A 24,240-nucleotide genomic window follows, 5' to 3' on the forward strand; every position below is an offset into this window, starting at 1 on the left:
TTCCAGATACATGCCTGTAATCCAAGGCACGCGTATATCAAAGCAAATTTCGCGAACCATTGGCTCAGCCTTGCTCACGTGACATTCAGCATCACGTACTACTCGGATTGCGAGACGTGGCTCGTTTATCAAGTTACAATTTATTAGAAATGTTTGCTCGTCTTGTGGAACTCTCGCAGAACCAGTTATTCACTATCCACGGTTTTACTGTACTTTCAAAACATCCCTGACCCTGGAAAGGAAAGATTTGGAGTAAGACAAACTAGAAGTAGGTGGGAAAAGAGAAGCCCACATTTGAAATGATATGGCTGGGCTGTTGGCTTTATTTATAGGTTTATGATCTCCCTCTAAAGATGGCCTAAACCAGACTCTTGGTTTTTTTGTTGTGTTGTGTTGTTTTGTTTTTAGTGTTATGAAAAGAGTACTCAAGAAATGGGAACATTTAAACAGATTTCTGACCTTCCATACCGATGCTATGTAATACATTTGGGCAGCAGCTTTATTCTTTCTCCCTTACTTGAAAGCTTCCAGTGTAATTTCTCTTACAAATAAACAGGAGGTTACTGTGTTCTTTCCATAAGGAGACGCTGCTTGTCGTAGAGAGTAAGCATTTTACAGCCTGATTAAGTTCAGCGGTTAGTTCATGTAAAAGATGGTCTATTTGGACATGAATCTCTATCAGCTAAGAATTTTATAAGCCAAAGTGATTTATGGGTCAGCACCTCCTCTCCTGGCTACTAAACTTTGGAGAGGAGTGAACACTCAGTCTCAGACGTGTACGTAAGCCAGGTGAGCTTAAACGAGGGAGCATTTAGCCTCAGAAACTGAGGCCAAGAAGAAGTTATGCCCAGAACATCAATCAAAAATAGCTCTTATTCCAAGTCCTGCACAGCTCTGACACTGTCCCAGGACACTGTTATGAAACCGCACATAGACATCTCTCAAAAACGCCCCAGATCCCAGAAACCCAAGAAAAACACTCATGGCAGCCGTCCCCCACTTCATAATGAAGCTCTTCTTCTAGCAGAAAGTCATAACCAAGCAAAATTTTGCCAAATAAGATGGCTATTTATTTGGGAGACTATCCTTGCTGACTCCAAGGCATTGGAGCTGTTAAATATTTTTCTCTCTTACTGATCCTTTCTACCTGTTTTACAGCCGTCTACATAAATTGTAATATGCTGGTGAATCAACTTTAAGCTACCAGAGGCAAAAGCAATTTGAGGTCCTTGATGAGTGTGCAGATTCAAATATTTATTCAAGCCTTTGCCAATCCAGGAGGATTTCTTTGGGAGGCTTGGGGAGTAGAGATTAGGCATACTGAAGGTAACGTCAGAATAGACTATAACGGAAGAGTCAACAATTGAGATTGATGAAGTTGGTGCCAGTTACGAGATTTGACCATTTGTGACAAAGAGTGTACAGATCATGGTGTACTTGTAAAGGCTTTGCGGTATATTAAGTTTCAAAGAGATTTTTGGGGCACCTGGGTGGCTCAGTTGGTTAAGCGTCTGACTTCGGCCCAGGTCACGATCTTGTGGTTTGTGGGTTCGAGCCCCACGTCAGGCTCTGTGCTGACAGCTCAGAGCCTGGAGCCTGCTTCAGATTCTGCGTCTCCCTCTCTCTGTGCCCCTCCCCTGCTTTCTCTCTCTCTCTCTCTCCCTCTCTCTCTCTCAAAAATAAAATTAAAAAAACAATTAAAAAAATAAAGAGGAGATTTATTTCCAGAAAGAAGGCAGGGAGGGAGGACAGGAGGACACAGTGTCTAATTTTTAGATGAAATGAGTAAAGCCTCCGTAGTCAGCATTTGGAAGCTCTCCAGCGTCCAACAGGCTGAGAGAAACTCAGGGGATTGTCATGGCATTAGAGCCAGTCCTAGGTGCCAAAGTCAAAATAGGCCACGCTGGCCATAGGAAAGCCCCAAGTAGGAGCGTATGTAGGTCACTTACATGTTTTGAATTTAGACAGGCTGTCTTAACACAATTATTTTACAATTAAGCCCTGGAGAAACTCTCAAGTGTTCTAAATTTTTAAAAACATGATTGTTTCACAATACATGAGAAAATTGCAACATCCCCTCGAATGATGGTCTTAGTGGTTCACCTCGTGGGCCTGGGTGAGGTTTGGGGGTGCAGGTGCCGAAGTCTGCTTTTGATGGCAGTCCTGTCCCCAGCCCAGTGAATTTCACTCTCCTTGGAAAGTGTTCGGAGCTCACAGGCTCAGGACTAAACACGATCACTGTCGCAGGCACATTCAGTAGACATTATTTTGATGCAATAAAAAACAATTAGCAAAAATAGAAAGTATATAAGCCATCAGGTTTAACCCCACATGTATTTATTGAACATCTACTATGTCCTGGAGTGGGAAGCAAGGACAGATGCGTCCAAAGGAAGACCAGGAAACACCCAATGCCAGCTCTGCCTAATGCTCCAGGGACCCTCTGTCAGGAGCACACAGACCTTATTCCCCTCCACTCCAAGGCCTCCATCTCCTAAAAGGCCCCCCTCTCTTTCTTGTTCTCTGCAGACATCCCCAACCTCTCACACGTAAATGCACGTGACAGGAGGACAAACTGGCTTCTCGGCAAGCTTGGGTCTCCAAGGCAGGAATCAAATTAGCCACATCCCAAATTCTGCTTTTGTTTGGCCGACTTCCTCTGTTAAGTCCTCATTTAAAATGAAAGTATTTGCTTTTCCATAAACACATGTAAATTTCCTACCTCTTACTTGTCACAGCCACAGGGAGCTCAGTGAGTGGTAATCCAGGAAGAACTCGTATTTCCAACAAATCGCTGTAATTGAGAGTATCTGTGTAAACAGTGCCATTCTCACAATTGATATATTTACCAATTGTTCTGCCTTATTGTAGATTTAAGGGTGTCACTTAAATTTGTTTTTATTTCTAAATGTTTATTTATTTTGAGAGAGAGAGAGAGAGAACGTGAGCAGGGGAGGGACAGAGAGAGGGAGAGAGAGAATCCCAAGCAGGCTCTGTCAGCACAGAGCCCGACGTGGGGTTCGATCTTACAAACCGTGAGATCATGACCTAAGCCAAGATCAAGAGTTGGACACTGAACCCACTGAGCTACCCAGGTGCCCCATAAATTTATTTTAATTAGCAATCCTTTAAAAAATAGCATGCTTATTGTAAAAAAAAACAACAACACAATAATAATAAAAATTTAAAAAATTAAAACAAGGACATAGGTTATAAAGTAATCATAGTGACCCAAGGGATTCACTCCCTTTTTTAAACCCTCCCGTGCTTTCTTGTGACTTTGTTTTTTTTTTAATATAAAATTTATTGTCAAATTGGTTTCCATATAACACCCGGTGCTCATCCCAACAGGTGCCCTCCTCAATGCCCATCACCTCTTGTGACCGTAGAATGAAATCCAAGAGCCATAGATACTAGGGTCTATGGGCCTTTGGGGATGTGGGCCCTCTTCCTCCTCACGTCCCCCCTGAAGTCTCTCCTGCATGGCCATGTGCTGGTGGGGGGTGGGGCATGCTTCTGTCTCATTCAGGACTCCCCTCACACGCGTCCCCTCAGCTGAGGTATCTTCCGTGACCCATCTCTTGTTGTCCCCAACTTGTCCTCCGTTTGCGTGCACACTGTGTTTTATCACCACGGCCCTGATCCCTCTCTGAAGTTACCGCCTACTGGTTTCTTTTCTGTCTCCCCTCTGGAAAGGAAACTCCAGGAAGGCCGGGGTCTCGTCTGTCGTTTCTAGTTGTTTGCCCAGTGCTTCAAAAAGGGCCTGGCATGCGGTAGTTCTTGATTGAATACTGCGTCCGTTGGATGAAGGGTGGTTGTCCGATTGGTGTCTGGCACCTGGTTGGGAACCTGCCAGATGGGGGCTCCCTCCCTCCCCCCGCCCCTCCTCCCCCTAACAAAATACAGCAGCAACTGATTTCATCTACACTCTCGTATTTCAGGTAAATTAACAGGGCACTCAGTTATACGGAGTGTAATAAATCCTACCTGGTTGAATACAAAGTAGTCCCCCCAAAAGTGATCACTTAGGAAGTCACATATCGTTTTGATCTTATTTTTCAGGTTGTCCTTGCCGGAAGGAACCATGAACTGGCATTTTCCCTTCTTTCTTGTGGCCACAGTGACTTTGCCCTCTGTGTGCTCCCAGTTCAACCCCCTATCTCTGGAGGAACTAGGCTCCGACACAGGAATCCAGGTTTTCAATCAGATTATCAAATCCCGGCCTCTTGACAACGTGGTCGTGTCCCCCCATGGGATTGCGTCCGTCCTGGGGATGCTTCAGCTGGGAGCCGACGGCAGGACTAAGAAGCAGCTCACCACGGTGATGAGATACGGCGTGAACGGTGCGTGCACTTCGGGCTGTGGCGGTGGGGGGGGGGTGGGGGGGGCGGTGGCCCTTGAGGGAGTCGTGCATCTGGAGGGGTTTCGCTGGTACCGTTCTGGGACTTAGGGCTGTCTCCTCTAAAGGACGGATGTTAGCAGTGCTAGAAGTTAGGAGAACTGTATTCTGGTCTCTTCTCTAGCCCTGGGGCTTTGGGTCAGTCACGTGATCTCTCCGTGCCCTAGTGTACTTCATCTCTAAAAAGAAAGCTTCCCACCTGCCCCACCTCCACGGTGCCTTGGGCTAAAGCTCACGGTTGTGAGCTGGGGAAGTGGGTGGCTGTGGCCGTGGAGGGCAGCACGGGGGAGCCTCGTAGCGATGGCACCTTTCTGGGTCTTAACTGTGCTGGTGACCACATGAATCTCAGTGAGTGACAGCCGTGCACAGAGCGACATACACACACACAAGTGCCGGGGACGTAAAATGTGTGTGGTGTTCATGGGCTGGGCGCGCTGTACCCACGGCAGTTTCCAGGTCGTGATGCTGTGCCACAGCCACACAGGCTGCTACCACTGGGGGAGACTGATCGAAAAGGCCTGTGGGACCACCCCGTCCATTGTTTTGCAACTTCCTCTGAATCTGTCAGTATTTCAGAATAAAAAAAAAAACGGAAGGAATTTTTGTCAGTAAAGCCCGATGGAAAAGGTTTGAATTGCTTTGAATTACCCACATCGACGTAAGCGTCTCTGTCTCCCACCCCTGTGGCCTTGTCGCTCCAGTTCACATATCCTCCCCCAGAGCCCACCCTCCACCAGCCTCTGGGGCGGGGGCCGTGTGTGAGGGAGCAGAAGGGGCCCCGGAGCCCTTCTAGGTCACCGTGCACCATGACCTCAAGCCAGTCGCTTTGCACGTGGAAGTCTTCCTTACTATTTTGGAGAACGAGGGAGCGTCCCTTTCCCTGTTCTTCCACTCCTGTCAGCCATAAAGTTCTAGGACTCTTGACTGCATTGACGCCTGAGACTCGGAGAGGAAGGCAAGCTGGGGTCAGGGGTCAAGCGCTCCGTGCCTCCCTCCGTCCCCGTCCCCCTCCCCCCCCCCTCCCCCCTCCGCCCTCAGTTGGCTGTTGTGTTCAATGTAGCCTCCGGGCTGCCAGCACCAAATGCTGGGACACCCTGCTCTATTTACATGGCCTTCAATTTTGCATGAGTCTGCAGTCTGATCACCTGTCGGAAGCATGGCAGGGCTTAATACTTGGAACGCTCCCAGTTCCGCCGCTTGCTTGGAAGTTCAGCAAACTCTTGGTGATTTATAGCTTCGTGGCGAATCCCTGCTTGAATTTATGGCCGTTAACCAGGGCCATCCAGACCCTGTCAGCCAGTACCCTTCCAAGGCAGCGACTGGATTTTTGTCGTTTGTGTTAATGCTGAGCCACATTCGTTTTAAGCGATATTTCTCAAGTTCTTGCCGATGTTGCCTGTCGGTGGTGTCCTTCCCCCACCCTCTCCTTCTCCCAAATCACTAGCAGTTAGTTGTGTTATAGAACGTGATTTCGGTGGCAGGACGAACTCTTTCAGGGGAGCCTGAGTGGTTTTCCAGGCCCTAGTTCGGGCTCAGCCCCTGAGAACTCAGGTGTCCTCTTAGTGAGGACAGAGACAGAACGGTTTGGGGCAGTGGAGTGAAATCTACACCCGTCTTTTCCTGGCCAGAGATCAGGGCGTGTGCAGGAGGCAGTGTGGCCAGAAGGGACGGGCTCTGGGACTTGGCCTCTGCTCTTCCCTTACCGATGAAGTAGGCCTGCTCACTCCCGCCGGGCCTGCCCCACAGAACAGCGCGCAGGGTGGGGTCATGAGAGGCCAAACAAGGAGCCAGAGGGTTGCCTCCTTGTGCACCATGGCAGACTTCCCCTACCCTTATGTAAGGGATCTGGAGAAGAGACCCTCTGAGCGTGTGACACATCAGCTCTCCAGGACACTGTCACCGTGACCCTGCAGGCTGTTTTAGGACAGTGTCATTTTGAAAGGACCCTAAGCGAGGAACCCAAGGCTCTGTAATTTGAGCTCACTCTAGAGCTCGCACATTTCATCCTTATAATTTACTTGCTTCTTTTCCATGTTCTGAAACCAAATGGAGCCTGTATGAATGGTTCGTGTAAGATAAAGCTTACATTGCCACAAAATTAATCCCCTTGCTTTTTGAGCTTGATATCAAGTAAAAATCACACTATTCTTGGATGGTGGCACATGACAATTTTTTATAGTCTTTCTAATGCTTATTTTATTCATTTTTTTTTTTCCAAAATAGAAAAACGAGATCGCATTGTTAAATCTTTGGCAGGAAAGGAAATAGCACTAAAGATAGTAAAGAAAGAAAAAGAGAATGAATTAGTAAGATCCCTCGGATTTATTCCCCCATGGTGGAAGATTCCTTGGATTTATTCCCCCATGGCTACATAAAGAAGAACTGGCCAGTCTTCCTATTGACCTGGCACCAGAAAAGTCTCCCAGGAGGACCAAGTGTATGTGGGGAAGGTGTTGAGATGCCTCAATACGCTGTTTTGATGGTGGAAGCACCACTGATTTTTAAGAACCACTAATAATAATTTTACCCTCCTTCCCCTTTTCTTAACACACGGCCACTGAGAAAGCAAAAGACGTAGTCTCTTGCTGCTGAGGCTTGTCTTGTCTGTACTGTTGTTGGTTGCCATACAAAGAAAGAGATCTTAAACAAAAACGTAGCTTGTCTAAAGTCTTGTGGAAATGTGGCTACATCTTCCCACTTCCCCTCCAGGAGTCGGTAAAGTGTTAAAGAAGATCAACAAGGCCATCGTCTCCAAGAAGAATAAAGACATCGTGACGGTGGCCAATGCAGTGTTTGTGAAGAACGGCTCTAAAATGGAAGTGCCTTTCGTTACGAGGAACAAGGACGTGTTTCAGTGCGACGTCCAGAACGTGGACTTTGAAGATCCAGCCTCTGCCTGTGACTCCATCAACGTGTGGGTTAGAAACGAAACCAGGGGTGAGTGGCCTCAATTCCCTGGGAACCACTGGGTGCCATTTTATACTTTGTGAGTGAAAGCGTGTGTTGGGCTCCTAAGATTCTAACTGGTGTCTGCCTGGCCCATGGTCCTCCCATCGCGAAACGCCTGGACCCAGCCGGCTGGTCTGTCTTTTCTCTCTTAAGAGGTGCCCTGACTCCGTCTACCTTCCTTCCCCTTTCTTGGGGCCACGACTCACGGTACCCTCTGGGGTCTTTCTCCCTGTGGCAGGGGCAACAGAGCAGAGTCCAGCCCCACGGACTCTCCTCTGTCCCCTCTGCGTCGCCTCTCCAGAGGCCTCGCCCGCAGGCCCTGGCCTGTTCTGAAGGTTCAGTCGCTCAGTCCTTCCCACTTTCGCATCGGTTGTTCCCTTTGCCTGGAATGCCCCTCTCCCCCTGCGAGGTTCGAGACTGATCTCTCTCCTTGCTTCCCTTGCTTCTCTCTCTCTCGCTGCCGTCGCCTCCAGGAAGTCAGTGCCTCGTCTCTGCTTACCATTGGCATACGAGTCTGCGTTTTCTAGCCCCTTCATTATAGCACTTTCCACGCTGTATAATGATTGCTTGTTTGCGTGCATTTCTCCTCTCATTAAGCCGAGGAAATGTCTAACGTGGGTGTTTTAAACCTGTTAATTTGTAAACTGGAGGTCTAGGTGGAAATGTTCTGGAGTAGAGATGGGTCCAGATCAGCAGGAAATTAAGGCTGCAAATCTAGATTGGGGAACCTGGTTTTCATAGGAGGGAGAGTTAAGGTCGCAAGAGTGGAAGCGGGAAAGTCTCAGTAGTCCCAACGACTCCATTGTGGCCCAAAGACAGAACGTGAGGAAACTCTGGCTTCTTGGGTCCCGTTTCCCAACGTGTGGTTCCTAGGGTGCCTGTGTCAGAATTACCCAGGGCATTTGTTTAGAATGCAGGTCACTGGACCCCCCACTTCCTGTATCAGAATCTCCGAGGGAGGGGCCGAACATTCTGCATTAAAACGAATGCTCCCCCAGTCTGCCTCCACCACTCATGACCAGACTTGTATACGTGAATGTCCGAGGGCGTGGGACAGACTCGCCGAGAGATGGGCCGGGAGTGCCCCGAGGGTGGAGGAACCAGAACTGGTTTTGATAAATCCACAGCATTCCTTCTCAGGAGGCTCTTGGACAGTGCAATCCGGGCTCCCTTCCTAAAACCGCAAAACGATCAGGACACCTGCAAATGTGAAGGGTCTGGTGGTTCTTTCTGGGCCCAGAGGCCTAAGAACAGTGGCAGGAAGTTGCTGGCACTCAGAGCCAGGTGGCTGGATGACCGTGGCCTGTGAGTGGCTCCTGCCAGCCTTCTTCTTTACCAATTGGACTGGTCATGGGAAGGCACATTAGCGTGCTGCTTAACAGTGTTCAAGCTCCTTGGACACACGTTGACTCAGTTGCTCACTGCCTCTGGGGAGGGGGGGGCGTGGTGAGCCCCAGCAGTGCTTTTTCAACCTGGCCGACCTCTTGGTAAACAAAGATTTTGACTCTTCACTTCACCATCCTGCCGCGAGATTCGTAGCTCGTATAACCTATGCACAAGTACACAGACACTTCTAAAAATTAATACAATGCCAAACTGTAATACAAGGAAAAACAAAACTCATTTATGTATGTGGTTCAGCAGGTGAGCCCTTGGGTACAAGTACACCCGAGCACATAACAGCGAAGCAGTCGTATTCTTAGAATGATTGTGAACGGACGGCTACGAAAACAGGCAGAGACAGGCGTGGGGTGCTGGTGATGTGAAAACCACGAGCTGCCCTCCTGTGTTTCCGAAGCGAGTTCTTTCCTAAAACGGCGCGGTACTCTTGGTAAATTTCAGAACAAAACAAGAACAGCTTCCACTCGCTTTGCTTTGCACCGTAGTCACCTACCCGGAAAATTCGGTGCACGTTAAAAATGTGCCACGAAACAGATAACTTTGTGTTTACAGGGGAAGAAGAGTGAGGTTCTGGGCCCAGATGATGGTAAGCCAGTTTCTGGCCAGTGTGGCTATCCAGTGGGGCGTCTGAAAGCTATACGGGAAGCAGGACATTTCTTCAGCGTGTGGGACTGTTTTGAACATTGCAGGGCAAGTAACCTCTCGGGCCACCTGTCAGTCCACTGAAAACTCTCCTACAAATTTCCAAACGGCCCCTGGGGTGATCTGCCTCACTGAGAGGCACTTACCTACCTGGGAGAACCCAGAATCCTGGAGATCGAACATTCCATGTGCGGAAGACTGCCCAGTCCGTCCCATAGAGGTGACGATTCCTGCCCCCTGCGGAGTGGGAGAGCCAGATGGGAAGGTTCTTTCCGCTGTGATAGGGTGCTGACCCTGCCAGGGCCGCCCTGCCCACCTCTCCAGCCTCTCTTCCACAGGCTCTGTGCTCCGGCCATGCACGCTTCCTTCCCGTCCAGCCCCCAGCTCACCGTGCTCTCTCCTGTCACAGCCCCCACCGCTGCATCCGGCCACCTGGGATACTGTGCTCCCCACCTGTCCCTTGTTAACGCCTGTCCATTTTCACACTTGTCACGTGCACGGCATGATAGTTAAAAGCAAGGCGCCGAGTTTGAATGTCAGTTCTGCCACTTACTAGCTGTGCAACCTTGGGCAAGCTACTTAACCTCCCTGTGCCTCAGAGTCCTCATCTGTAAAATGGAGATACGACGGTGATACCTACTAAAACAGTTACATCGACACTAAGGTTTTTGTGGGAACGTAAGTAATACGCACAAAGCATTTAGCCGAGTGCCTCGCACTTAACAAACGTTCAACAAGCGTAAGCTGTTTCTATAGCTATCACTAGGTCAGCTTCTTCAAGGAACCCGTGCCTAACCTCGCTGACCGGATCCGATCCCCCTCTCACATGGCCTCACTTCTACTTCGAGGTGTTTCTTCCTGTTGCATACACTTTTCCGAGGCATTTCTGCCAGCCTCCATCCACCTCTCTCTTCTCCGTAGCTTTTTGAAGGCGGAGCTCATTTTTGTTTGTTTTCTTACCTAGAAGAGCACTTGGCACGTGGCAGGTGGGCATCCAGGAGCGGATGGAGGGGTGGTGCATCGACGGATGGGGGGGTGGGTAGGTGGGTGGCTGTGTGGCCGAGTAGGCGCGCATGGGTGGGTGGCCGGGTGATGCACGTTCACCGTGTGCAGTTAGCGATGGCAAGCCCCTCGTGGGCCTCCTTCTAACCATGCGTTCCTTACCTTTTTATCGTTGCTTAATATTTCTTCATGCCCCCGTATTGTATCTTAGTCCTACAGGTGGCAATCAGAGGCTTTATTTACCATAATGACCACAAAAAGGGCTGAGGAGACTTCTTTAGACACGTATTGAGCACTGATCGTGTGCCGAACACAGAGCTAGGCTCGATTCTTTTAACAACATTTATTTGTTGTTTCGAGAGTGAGAGAGAGCACGTGCAAGTGGGAGAGGGGCAGGGAGCGAGAGAATCCCACGCAGGCTCTGTATCGTCAGTGCAGAGCCCGACGCAGGGCCTGAACCCACAGACTGTGAGATCGTGACCTGAGCCAGGGTCTGATTGTCCACCGACTGAGCCACCCGGGTGCCCTGAGCCAGGCTTGATGTTTCAAAAGTGAACGACAGGGTCCTTGCTCTGGCGCACTCGGTGGTTCAGCTCGGGGAGAGAGACACGTTAAATTTGGCCGGCACAAAATACCTCGGGTATGGCAGCAGCGAGTGTTGAGCTTTATGGAAACGTCGGGGAGGAGGGTCAGAGGACATTTATTACAGGTAGAGAGGGAGCTGTGTCTTAAAGGCACAAAGGGGTTGGACTGGGTGATGTTCCCAGCAAAGGCAAGACACAGCCCTCACTGCCAGGAGCTCTAAGGTGCTTGCAGTGGCTGAAGCACAGAGCTCTAACTTCCTTCCCACAAGACGGAGGCCGCCCTTGCGTCGAATGATGGCCGTTCATGGCCTGTGTATCTTCCTTCAGGTCCTGACTTAGCGTTGGTGCCCCCTTGTGTAAGAAAGGAGTCGTGATGAAACTTACGGAGCCCTCTGGGCTCTGGGAAACCTCTGGGTGCGCGTCTTTACCACGACTTATCCAAACATTCGTTTATTGCACATCCGCATCTTCTTGAACATCATCTAAAAGGACTTAAAGCTCTCGGGACACCCGGGTGGCTCCGTTGGTTAAGCATCCGACTCTGGCTCAGGTCGTGATCTCGTGGTTCGTGAGTTCGAGCCCCTCATTGGGCTCTCTACTGTTGGCACAGAGCCTGCTTTGGATCTTCTGTCTCCCTCACTCTCTCCCCTCCCCCCAGTAAATAGATAGATAGACAGACAGACTTAAAGCTCTCTCTGCTGAATTAGACCTTCTTGCTTCTTCAGAAACTATTGATTTTACTCTCACCATTTAAAGAATTACAACTAGCATTTACATTACGGCACCATGTATTTTTTAAATATGCTAAGGCCAAAAGCTACAGTGAATTTCTGAACTAATTTTTCATCACTTTGGGTATCAGCGACCCCTCGTAAACACACAGCTGGATCTTCAGAGACGGAGCAAAAGGTACGTTAACAAAAACCCAAACCATCAAGTACAGATAGCACTCAGGAAGGATCCTCGTGGCCTCAAAGAATGTTCTGAAACTAGAACGGTCGTCTGCTCCTTCACTCCTAACACAATCAAGACGGATGGTCTTCTACATTTTGTGGAGTGAATTTTCCCTCAAGACTGTGAGGCCTTCTAGAACAGACGCTATGTCCTTGCTTCTCTGTAATATTACACCTAGCTCAGTCCGTAACTCATAAATGTAGACCCTGATTTTTAGATCCAGCCCTTTTTTTCTTTTTTTAAATTTATTCTTTTTTTTTTTTTTTTTTTTTTTTTTTTTTTTTTTATTTTTGGGACAGAGAGAGACACAGCATGAGCGGGGGAGGGGCAGAGAGAGAGGGAGACACAGAATCGGAAACAGGCTCCAGGCTCCGAGCCATCAGCCCAGAGCCTGACGCGGGGCTCGAACTCACGGACTCACGGACTGCAAGATCGTGACCTGGCTGAAGTCGGACGCTTAACCGACTGCGCCACCCAGGCGCCCCTAAATTTATTCATTTTTGAGAGAGTGTGAGCAGGGGAGGGGCAGAGAGAGAGGGAGAGAATTCCAAGTAGGCTCCAGTGCTGTCAGCGCAGAGCCCAACTTGGGGTTCGGACTCATGAACTGTGAGATCACGACCTGAGCCGAAGTCAGACGCTTAACTGACTGAGCCACCCAGGCACCCCTCCAGCCCTTCTTTAAAGTAGCTGTGAGGCCTTGTGGTATCGGGGATTCCAAATGCCCATCATTTCTAAAACTTTAGGGAGAAATTCAGCCTTTACCCTCAATAAGATCGCACAGGTCGAAGAGTTGGTTTTTGACCGGCATTAAATCTACCCAGTGGTTCAGACAACAACTGCATATCTTGTGCCTATCTTGTGCCCATCGAAAACCCTCCTTGGCAGTCATTCACGCCAGTTATTAGCAAACAGAGAGAAATTCATCGTTAATTAATCATTTAGGCGAGTAAAATTTTCTAAACCGTGTGGCTCATGGGGAATTCGTTATAAAAGAATTTCTTAAGGAAAAGTCTGGTAACCTCCAAATAAAGGATATTGAAAGTCTTTATGGATTCTCTGATTTTAGCCTTAACTGTTCGGCTTTCATTTTTAGCGAGAAGAACATGAGAAGGTACAAAAAGGGTGTTGTAAATAGTTCCTTTTTAAAGTCTTTTAAAAATTCCTTTGATTTTTCACTGTCTGTGATCCCACACTGCCTTTTGCCCTCAAATAGACTGCCAATCCTGAATTTTTCCCTTGCTTGTTCCGTGACTTCTCAGGTATGATCGACAATCTGCTCTCCCCAAATCTCATCGATGGTGCGCTCACCAGACTGGTCCTGGTCAATGCCGTGTATTTTAAGGGTTTGTGGAAATCGAGGTTCCAACCTGAGAACACAAAGAAACGCACGTTTGTGACAGCTGATGGGAAGTCCTACCAAGTGCCCATGTTGGCCCAGCTCTCCGTGTTCCGATGCGGTAAGTGTATGCTTGGCAGGGCCCTGAGAGTGCTTTCACTTAGTCCGAGAGCAAATCTGACTTTTATTTTTCTAAAAGGGTGGGAGAGAGGAGGGCAGGATGTTTTTAAAGTTCCTGGTAAGGTTTTGTATTATTTACAAGGGTTATGAATGAATATATAATATACAGGCTCTTAGGTTGAACGTTCAGAGGACAGGTCACAAAATACGAGATGGGAAGAGGCATAAAGCGCATGAAAACGTTACGAAGTCATCACCATCTTACGTTACCAAATTAGAAATACAAGTAAAAATTAGGTTTCTTTTCCACTTACCCGATTAGCAAAAATTGCAAAGATTGACAAAGCCCAGTGGTGGCTCTCATGGCGGGGGGTGATGGGGGGGGGGGAAGACATGGGTGCCCTGGTCACTGTGGGCAGAAAGCGATGTGGGGCGGGGGACTTCCTAGAAGACCATGTTGCATTGAGGAACTTCTACTCTGAAGATAATCTCACCTCAGCAAATAAATAAAAGCCAGATACGTACATATAGTGGAACGTACATGATAAAGAGCTTTACAGAAGTGGAAAGATGATACAATATTCATCACATTTACGTAAAATGCTCTCTATAGACCCATCCATCTGTAGAGACATGTCTTGCAGGATGTTCAATAAAATGTCAACAGTGGTAGTAGTTCAAGTGATTATTTTTCTTTATTTGAATTTGAAACTTTTTTTTTTTTTTTTTTTTTTTTTAATTTATTTTTGGGACAGAGAGAGACAGAGCATGAACGGGGGAGGGGCAGAGAGAGAGGGAGACACAGAATCGGAAACAGGCTCCAGGCTCCGAGCCATCAGCCCAGAGCCTGACGCGGGGCTCGAACTCACGGACCGCGAGATCGTGACCTGGCTGAAGTCGGACGCTTAACCGACTGCGCCACCCAGGCGCCCCTGAATTTGAAACTTTTTAAAACAAGCCTGTATCAGTTTTAATTTTTTTTTTAATATTTGTTTATTTTGGAGAGAGAGAGAGAGAGAGAGAGCACGTGAGTGGGGGAGGGGGAGAGAGAGAGAGAGGGAGACACAGAATCCGAAGCGGGCTCCAGGCTCCGAGCTGTCAGCACAGAGCCCGGTGCGGGGCTCGAACCCGCAAGCGGCAAGATCCCGACCTGAGCTGAAGTCAGAGGCTCCACCGACTGAGCCACCCAGGCGCCCAAGCCTGTATCAATTTTACAGTCAGGACAACAATGACCGAGCCCTGCTGTCATTGCCGCAGCACTGATAAATGAAGCCTGGTGATTGTTTTCTAAGCCTGGTTTCTAAGCCTGAAGCGTTTGTGAGCCAATTTAAATTCATCTTTTTTCTCTGCAACTTAGCCTTTATGCCTCCGATCCGTACCTGAACATGCGGGCCCCAGGTATCGCCTTTGCATACGCTCGCTTCAGGCACCGCTCAGTATTGTGCCAGCTGCGTAATTCTCTAAATTAAGGAATGACTTAGGTGAAGAAGGCAATAAATAAAGTCACTTTCCTTCTTATCATTCAGCTTCTAGGTAAAATTTTGGCATTCACTCAAATGTGTTTTTTTTTTTAAAAAGATAATATGTATTTGAAAGCCCTGCAGAAAGATAACGTACTCAGCAACTGAGAATAATAAAAGGCTCTTTTTTCCCAAAAGTCATTCCCTCCTTCCTGTCGGCCCCCCAGCCCTCCCTGCTCCCGGCTTGTGTTGCCAGGAAGACTTCATCGGAACACTAACATAGCTACCAACTCTTCTCTGAAGCAAAGCCATTTTCTTTTAGGTCAATCTTTATACACATTCTCTGTTCTAATAAAAAAAAAAAAGAGGGGGGGCCTGGGTGGCTCAGTCAGTTAAACGTCTGACTCTTGGTTTCTGCGTAGTTCATGATCTTGCGATTTGTGAGATCGAGCCCCACATTGGGCTCTGCGTTGACGGTGTGGAGTCTGCTTAGGATTCTCTCTCTCTCTCTCTCTCTCTCTCTCTCTCTCTGCCCCTACCCCGCTTGCTCTCTCTCAAAATAAATTAAAAAAAAAAAAAAGTGAAGGGCCTCAATTACTGTATATCTCTGTTGCTGGAAAATAAATGTCAGTAGTTAAAGGTTAAAACGCAAGGATCCTGTAGACATTCCTATGAAACACTACTGTGTTTGTGTTTGCGGGAGTGTAACGTGTTTTCTTGAGTATATAGTAGGTTCCTAGAGAGGGAGTTGCATATGCGAGTAGCTTTTCCATTAAGAACCGATTTGTCTAAGAGCACACGTGTGCACATTACAGAAAGCAGTGCGTAAATGTACTTTTCCTGTCAAAGACTGGAACGCTGTCGAACCAAGGTGAGCTGGCTGTCTTCCCTCCACCTTCCCGAGCACCCCCCCCTCCCAGGAGGCTGCATGTGTGGGCTCCCTTGCCTCCCATCCAGTTGGCTGTGGGAGGAGCTCGCAGCTGAGGCGACTTGGGGCCTTGACTTCCCGGCCCTCCCTGCGGTCCCCGGGGCTCCTGCATCCCTTCAAGAGAGGTCTCGGCTCCTGTCAGCAGGTGTGCTCAGCGGGGCTTTCTCCCTGGGTCACCATGCTTCCCTCGCCCCTGCCAGCCTACGGCTGGTGATGGTGCCCCACTGTTTGTAGCACAAGGGACTGTGCCTAGCCGTTTCGCTGCACTCTGCCCATGCTTTAGAAGTGCTCCTGTGACCCAGCCTGGTGTCCTGCCTCCTTCCTGTCGGACCCTTACTGACCTGCCCTGAATTCAGGACAGAAGGTGGAAGTCAGCCTTCTCTCCACGGTTCTCGTTCCCTCACACCAAACCCTGGAAAACGGCTGCCATCCGTCTTGCCCCGCTCCCTGTGCCAAAGATGGGGCTGCTGTGGAGGAACCTGGGATTGGAACCTGGCTCCCGTCCTGGGCCCTGCCACGGCACAAGGATGGCCCTGTGTTGCCCTGGTTTCCCTCCTTGGCCAGCACGGTGGCTTTTTGCAGTACGACAGGGCAGATTTGTCTTGTGTCTTGTGGCATCTGATTAAAGCACAGCTGGTGTTTGTTTTCACGACCGCAGACCGCTTAGTTGGTCACCCACTTTCTGCCTGTCGTCAGTCTGGCCAGCACGACCGGCCAGCGCTCACACGTGGCGGTTGAGGCTGAGACAGGCCACCAGTGAGCTCAGAGGCCTCCCTGCCCACTCACGCGACCTCTGCAGCCACCTGTCACACGTGTGCTGGGCCTCACCAAGCCGCCTCGGTCACCTTGTGGAAGCGTTGCCATTCCAACCCTCTGTCTTCCTGACCTGCCCCCGACAAGATGCCATCAAGATCTCTGAGAAGATTCATTTAGTAACATTACGGAGACGGGGTGGAAACTAGGAGGGGGAAACCCTTCTGACTATGTCCCATAAAGTGTAAACACTTTGAGGATAGAAATTCTTCTAATTTAAAAGTCAAAAAAAAAAAAAAAAAAGGCCTCGCAGTCTTTTTTTAAAGGAAGTATATTTTGTGCTCATTGCAAAATCTACAAATAAAACATAATGAGGCAGAAAGTAAATGTTCTCCTATAATCCCATTTCCCAGCATAAAAAACCCTATTAAGTGGTAGGTGTATTATTTGAGGCCTTTTCTATGCATATACAAAATATGTCTATGAAACTTTTTTGCATATGGAGGATTACACTGTAATATGCTTCATACATTAGACAGTAAATCATGGAAAACTATGTGAATTCATGTGGATTTACTTGATCCTTTTATCAGCTGCAGAATATTCCATGGCATAAATTCATTATAATATCCTATGGGTCGCCATTTACTTTTTTTTCCTGTAATAAACACCTCAGTGAGCATTCTTGTACTTAAATCTTTAGAACTGAGTCAGAATTTGTGAAGGTAATTTCCTCGGATAGGAATTGCTGAGTCAAAAGTTCTTACAAATTTTTGATTTTACGATTATGAATTTAGACATTAAAGACTTTATTTTGGAAAAAAAAAAAAAGACCACAAAAACTTCCAAATATATATGTATATATGTGTGGAGATATATATATATATATATATATACACACAGTATATTTCCAGCTTCTACTCATACCTACCTACCCACATTACCTCTCTACGTGGTTGTCTATTAAGTTTTAGTTCCATAGATGAATTATATTATTGCCCTCACCCATCTGGTTCTCCTGCCGTCTTCTTTAGCCCAACAAATGGCACCTGTACTCACCTAACTTGCTTAAACCACACCTTCTTCCCCATCAGCTCTTCCCAAACCCCCTTTGCATTTCAGCTAGAATATGGACCACTATGTGCAGTGGGTGTGTTTTTGTTGTTTCCAAATGTACATTTCAGTTTCGACTGAAGTGTAGCTGAAACGGTTCCTCAAGAGCTCAGGAATCCATAAAGCTACTTGTAGTAGAAGATAACTGGATGGGTTTTCATGTATAAAGTTTTCCTGATATTCAATATTTAAAATATTCCCTCTGAATTTAGAGGCCGAGAAGAGTTCTTAACGTTTTAGTGAGCCTAGTTACTTCCTCCTTTTGTAGGATTTAAAGAAGGGATCAGAGTACTTTAGGGACCTTTCCAGAAAATCTAGATCATCCCTAAAGTACCACTGACAGGATGTTCTAAATCTTCTCCATGTTTCTAATACTTGGTCCTTTGCCTGTTACCTCTCATTAAAGGATTTGTTGATCCCTATTCATCCAAGAGAAAAGACTTGTCTTCCCTTTTCATCTATTTCCTCCTGTTTAGAAGGAATGAAACTGCTCCATTCACATTTTTATGTACTCCGGTATCATCCCCATTAAAGAACGCTCAGTCGACTTCCCAAATGTTAAGGAACGGAGAGCCTGGGCGAGACATTTTAACGGAAAGGTATCTGGGACAATGACAGGCTCCCTGCTGTGACGCAAGGCTCCCAAATACCCCTTCCTTGCTTGATTCACTCTGCCCTGGAGCTGTGTCCTCTGCAGCAGGTGTGATGTCTCTTGGTGGACCAGTGCTGTGTTTTGACTGAACGGTGACCGAACGGTCGAGAAGTACTTTGCGAAGCTGCTTCCATCAGCAGATGCAAGTTTTTACGACGTGCAAGCCTCTGTGCTGAGCACTGTGCTGTGTGTATTGTCTCGTCTAATTTTCCCAGCAACTCTGCAAGCCAGGCACTGTTATCCCATTTTACAGATAAAGACACTAAGACTTGGAGTTAAGCCACTTGCCCGAGTCCCAGAGCTAGTGTCTCCGAGTCAGGATCTGAACCCAGGTCCTAGAACTCCAGGTCTCGTGCGCTTAACCTCAGCCCTTGTCCTCTGTGGGCCGATGCTGAGAAAGCTGTCTTTTACTGATCAGGTGGAGGGCAAGATGTTATTTTTGTCCCCTGTCTCCTCAAGCCACGGAGCAAAGAAGAACGGAAGAGGTATGGCCAGGGGCATCCGAGCCAACGCTGTGCCATCGGCGCCTGCGATCAGAAGCAGAAGTGGGGCCAGGGAGAAATGAGTCATCAGGCAGATGTGCGCGACTGGGTACAAAGTGGTTAGTGGTTATTCGTATTACTGATCAGTTAATGACGTGTTCGGTGGCGACCGGATTCACTGCTGAAGGTGGCAGCTGTCTCCCGGCTCAAAAACACCCAGGCTCGTCACTTTTCATTATTCATGACCCCGCTGCCTCCCATCAGGACAGTAAACATGTCTAGAAGTGGTTAACGGCTGCCTCCAGGTCCTTATTTCATGCCCTGGAGCAACCATTTCCTAACCGCTTCCCAAGTCGTAGAATTTCTCAAACAGCTTTGCCAGGCAGGGGCCTCCTCTTGTCTTTGAAGATTAAAAGGCTCATTAGGAAGTGATGTTTGTCCTGACTCTCCCATTGATTTTCTGGTTTCTGCCCAGACCATCTTATTACACAAGGTAAAAGGAAAGTGAAAAAAATCCCCTCTTTGATTCTCAGGCATTCCCCAGACAGAACCGGGCTTGAGTGACAGTCCCCGCCTGTCCCAGCCGGCCAGGCCGCACAAGGTTGCCGAACGGCCCTCGGGCAAACGGAGCGGGACGGGGACCGGGTGTACCGAGCGCTCCACGAGTTGCCCCCAGCTTTCTTCCAGAGGGAGAAACTCAAATGTCATCCTGTCATGTCACGTATTCTAAGAACTTTGCTATTCTTTATCGTATTTTATGGCTAGAAGTGTTCGTTATGTAACGAAGACAAAGAAAGTTGGCTGTGCCTCTCGCCCCCCCGCCCCCCGACCTCCACCCGTGGAGAACTGGCTTATCCAAGATCCCTGGCTCACATGCAGTGACTGGCGGAGGTCGTCCCCAAAGAGAAGACAAGTGAAAATCATGAGAGAAGCTCGCTTCCTCTCTTTTTCTTAAACACGTTGTCCTTCTAGGTCATTTAGAGAAGGGGGAGGAGGTAGAGAGAGCCAGCGTTCAGTGGGCACCCACCACAGACCACGTCCTGTCAAGCACCTTACATATTTTTCCTCATTTAACCGTCACGGCGACCCTGTGAGGTACACACTTTTAATATCCGTGGTATCTCCGTTCTCCATACCGAGAGGCACACAGAGGTTAAGTGCCTCACCAAGGTCACCGCGTTCTTAAAAAGGCTGAAGTGTTTAGTAAAACATGTCTGAAATCTGCCAGAAATCTAGAAATGCTGGCTTTCCGTTCACCTAGTTAATTTTTATAACTGGCATCACATGCCTAATGGGAAGTTTTCCCGGGATCCTATGGCATGCTGTGTGGAATATTCTTTCCCGGGGAGGCCGGGGCCTCTCTGGACCGTGTACCCCCCGAGCTGGGCTTCCAGCTGGCACCCTTCATGGGTGCGCTTTCTTTTTTAAAAGCTTTTTTTTTCTTTTTCAAGTTTATTTATTTTGACAGCATGCAAGCAGGACAGGGCAGAGAGAGAGAGAGAGAGAGAGAGAGAGAGAATCCCAAGCAGGCTCTCAGCTGACAGCACAGAGCCCGATACAGGGCTTGAACTCACACACCACGAGATCATGACCTGAGCTGAGATCAGATGCTGAACCGACTGACCCCTCCCGGGTGCCCTGTGAATGTGCTTTCATCAGCTCCAGCCGGTCCGCACACAGTTGTGCTGATCAGTTGCTGAATATTTTGAATATTTCACATGAGATGAGAGGGTTCTAGGATCAAATTCGCTTGGGAAACCTGCGGAAAGCCAAACAGCTTTCTTTCCTTCAGAATGACTCGGAGCCTTTACGGTACTGGCGTCTATTATGAATCCGTAGGAAGAATCGATTCAGTGGCGTGTGGAATCTGTCTACTGAGCGTCCCCCAGGATGGGTGCTCTGTAGACCAACATTTTGAGAAGCGCTGGTCTAAATCGCTCTCGGGCTTTTATTTGTGAGTACAAATACCATAAGGTACTGAAAAGCCGTAAGGACAATGACCAGAATGGGTGAATTGTGAATAGGGAGTCGCGTTAGTGAACTACAAAGGTCATTGTTGGCATGAGACATACTGAGCCTGAGTCCTGGGGCTCCACTGCTTACTTAGCCCACGTGTCCCTTGGCAAGATAATTTCTGTAAGCGCAGCCCCCGGGTGTAAAACGGGACTGCGTGCCCTACCTCGGGGCACGCTGTAGATTGTAAATGTGTTGGGGTGGTTGGGGGTTGGCGTGGGTTGGGTTGGGGTGGTTGGTGTGGCTCCTACACAATGGAGCCGTTCATCCCTTTCTCCTTCCTCTTCATATGCTCACGTAGGCTCAGCCAAAAGAACCGTTCTCAGGCAGCCCAAATTCATTCTCTTACTCACATGATAGGGGTCAGCTTCTTGCAAAGTACTGTATTCTAAGCGCCTCATGATCCAGTTAAATTCCACTCAACAGAATTTTTGGTGACGCCCCAAGGCATTCTGTTAAGACAGATCTCAACTGAAGAAAGAGAATTATTTACCAGGAGAAAGAAGAAATAATGGTCCTTATCTTTGTCTTTCTAAGGAAACTATATTTGGAAAAGAGAAGTTTCCAAACTGAATCGCTCTCTGCCCTCTGAGGCACCACGTGATCAGCACTCGCTCCTGCCCCTCTCAGAAGTCATCAGGGGATGCACTGAACCTGCCTCTGATTTCTTTAGGGTCTACAAGCACCCCCAACGATTTATGGTACAACTTCATCGAACTGCCCTACCACGGGGAAAGCATCAGCATGCTGATCGCGCTGCCCACGGAGAGCTCCACCCCGCTGACGGCCATCATCCCTCACATCAGCACCAAGACCATAGACAGCTGGATGAGCACGATGGTGCCCAAGAGGGTGCAGGTCATCTTGCCCAAGTAAGAGCGCTCGGTCCCTGGTGGCGGTTGCGTCAGGTGCCAGACAACGTGGGGCTAAGACATGGCGCGTCGTGAGGCCTGATTTATTTTGCAGAAATTGCCTGGAGAGAATACAAGGGTCTGCTTTTGGAGAAGCTTTTTGCTTTTCTTTCTTCTTCTTCTTTTTTTTTTTTTTTTTTTCCAATCCCTGTGCCTCATACGGCAGGATAACGACAGTGACAGTGGGGAAGAAAAGAAGGCAGCCTGACCTCTGACCTCAAGCTCCTTATGCCATTTTGAGAGCTTTTAACATATTTAGTTTTGTCCCCAAGACCGAAAAATACGTGTATAACGGCACGGTAAAGGTTCGTAGCGTTTTGATGAGGAGTTTCATGTTAGTCTTCTTAAGTTTTAGCTGGAAGCTTCTGAAGGCCAAGGTCCGAAAGCTAGGTGGTAAGGGAATATTTTGAAACCATTCAGGCAGAATTCTTATATTAACATCTATGGTAGGTTTTTTTTATTACTATACCCTGAAAGTGTAATATTGGTGGAATTTGAACTGTTATGACTTGAAACCAAGGGAAGAGTCATCCTAAATTCTGCCCAAATCCTGAATTTCTGTCGCTCCGAGAATGCTTTACCCAGACCCATGAAAGAGGCAGCGAACGTCCCCTGACTGTGATTGTGCCACCAGTGTCCAGGGCTTTTAAGCACCCACGTCTCGGGGTGGTGAAGCTACCTTCCAGTTCTAAAAGCTTTTACTTCTCTAGTCACTGAGTTAAGTAATCAGAGAAGCCCATTCATAGTAAGTATTAGCCATCCTCCCAGGAGTGTGTGCGTGTGTGTGTGTCTGTGTGTGTGTGTGTGTACGTGTGTGAAATGAGCCTTCAGGTCGGCAGTGCTTGATGTAAATGAATAAGATGGTAAGTGTACATTACAGAATGACGTAATAGGTAAAGCACAACGATAATGGTAAATTATCATTAGAGTCCATCTGCCCACCTACCCTTTGCTCTTCCCCCAGATGGGATAAAACCTGGTAAAACATCCTCTGACGATAGGTGTACTAACTGACATTTACATGTGTACGGCTGGAAGGCCAGATAGATCGCAAGTATCCAAGAAACCCAAGGTTACGCCCCAACACCCGTAGCATACGTTCTCACCTATTCCTAATGTTTGTCCCAGTCTTAACGGTAAGATGCTTTCATAATCTCAACAAGAGTGAGCAGGAATGTGTCTCCTCTCTTTTGACCAATCCCGCTAAGGACGGTGGTTCTTACAGCAGCCATGATGATGGCTCTTCGGTTGGCAATGGGGGGAAAGTGGAGATATTTGGGGGGGTATTCCAGATACCCCCCCACCCATCAGCATAAGGGAGGGTGCTTCAGCAGATCTGCCTAGGTACCAGAATGGGGAAGCCCGTCGCACACGAGGGGGTGACCACCCCCTTTTCTGTCACGGTGTCCTCATTTTGCTAGCAAAGTGCTCGAGAGATGACCTGTCCTCTAACTTAAATCTTGGAAGTACAACTTCAGACACAGTTTAGACTGGTGTTCAGAGCATACTTACAAAGGAATCGCTTTGTCAACGTCTCCCCACCGGCACGGGTTCTACCCTCTTACGTCATTTATGGTATAAAGATTTCCCCCTATTTTCTCCTTTCCTGCTAGGTTCACGGCGGTAGCACAAACAGATCTGAAGGAGCCGCTGAAAGTGCTCGGCATCACCGAGATGTTTGATCCATCAAAAGCAAATTTTTCGAAAATAACAAGTATGTTCGATTTAAACCCCATTCTGAAACTTGAAGACTGTTACAAACTGGGTCTCTGATTCGTTCAGAAAGAAAAGGTCAAAATTAGGAGTGTGTTGCCCTGAAACCCTCCCAGATTTAGTCTGATTTGTCACCAAATGATGCTGCTCATCCTCCGTCATTTAGATCAGCATAAATCACCTGTCCCCACGTTTCACGTGCACGTTTCAGGTGAAGCCCGAGTGAGTTGACACCGTTAAACAAGCACTTCATGTATTGTCTTCATTACTTAAAAATTTAGCACTTAGATAGTAGTCTTTCTCTTCCAAATGCAAACGATTCCCCGGTGTTTGCAAAAATCAAGGTTTTTGAACTCTCAGATACTTGCTTCCATCAAACAATAACAGGCATGCACCATATCCAGGTGTGTTAATGCCCATTAATCCGAGATCATGTGAATTCAAAGGGTCTGATGAGAAGCTTTCTTTGCCAGAGCATCTAGGACACAGCTGGTGTCGTATCACCTCGTTTGCCAATATATGCACCTTTTCCCAGAGTGATATTCAATAGTCGGTTCTTGGTCTTTTTAATTTGGAGCACAGCAGCCTCCTTCCAGAGAAAAGTCACGGCTCAAACATTATTTGTACTCCTTTCCTGTTTTCCCCCTCGACAAGCTCATTACCAATCTCGATGGCCTGCAGGCGAGCACCTGTGTACCCGTCCTAGGGCTCCATCCACACTGTGTCCCTGGCGAACTTGCAGCCACAGGGATATTTTGAAGCTCTTTCGTCCTCCGGCATCCGGACTCTGACCCTCAGTCCAGCAGCATGAGCATCACCTGGGAGCTC

At 48.0% G+C, this 24,240-nt stretch overlaps 1 protein-coding gene across 3 annotated transcripts in view; it reads left to right on the forward strand.

Annotated features, from left to right (window-relative positions):
• Positions 1-24,240, forward strand: part of SERPINE2 (serpin family E member 2) — a 62,607-nt gene that overhangs the window by 32,539 nt on the left and 5,828 nt on the right. For all 3 annotated transcript variants that reach the window (XM_019445782.2, XM_019445781.2, XM_019445780.2), the window contains exons 2-6: positions 4,063-4,343; positions 7,109-7,336; positions 13,191-13,388; positions 21,462-21,660; positions 23,313-23,413. In XM_019445782.2, the coding sequence (XP_019301327.2) occupies positions 4,085-4,343; positions 7,109-7,336; positions 13,191-13,388; positions 21,462-21,660; positions 23,313-23,413 (985 nt within the window). In that variant the 5' untranslated portion in view covers positions 4,063-4,084. The remainder of the gene's footprint in view (positions 1-4,062; positions 4,344-7,108; positions 7,337-13,190; positions 13,389-21,461; positions 21,661-23,312; positions 23,414-24,240) is intronic.

This window comes from Panthera pardus, unplaced genomic scaffold (genome assembly GCF_024362965.1).
Source record: "Panthera pardus isolate Hobbes unplaced genomic scaffold, ASM2436296v1 HiC_scaffold_10, whole genome shotgun sequence".
Taxonomy (NCBI): Eukaryota; Metazoa; Chordata; class Mammalia; order Carnivora; family Felidae; genus Panthera; species Panthera pardus.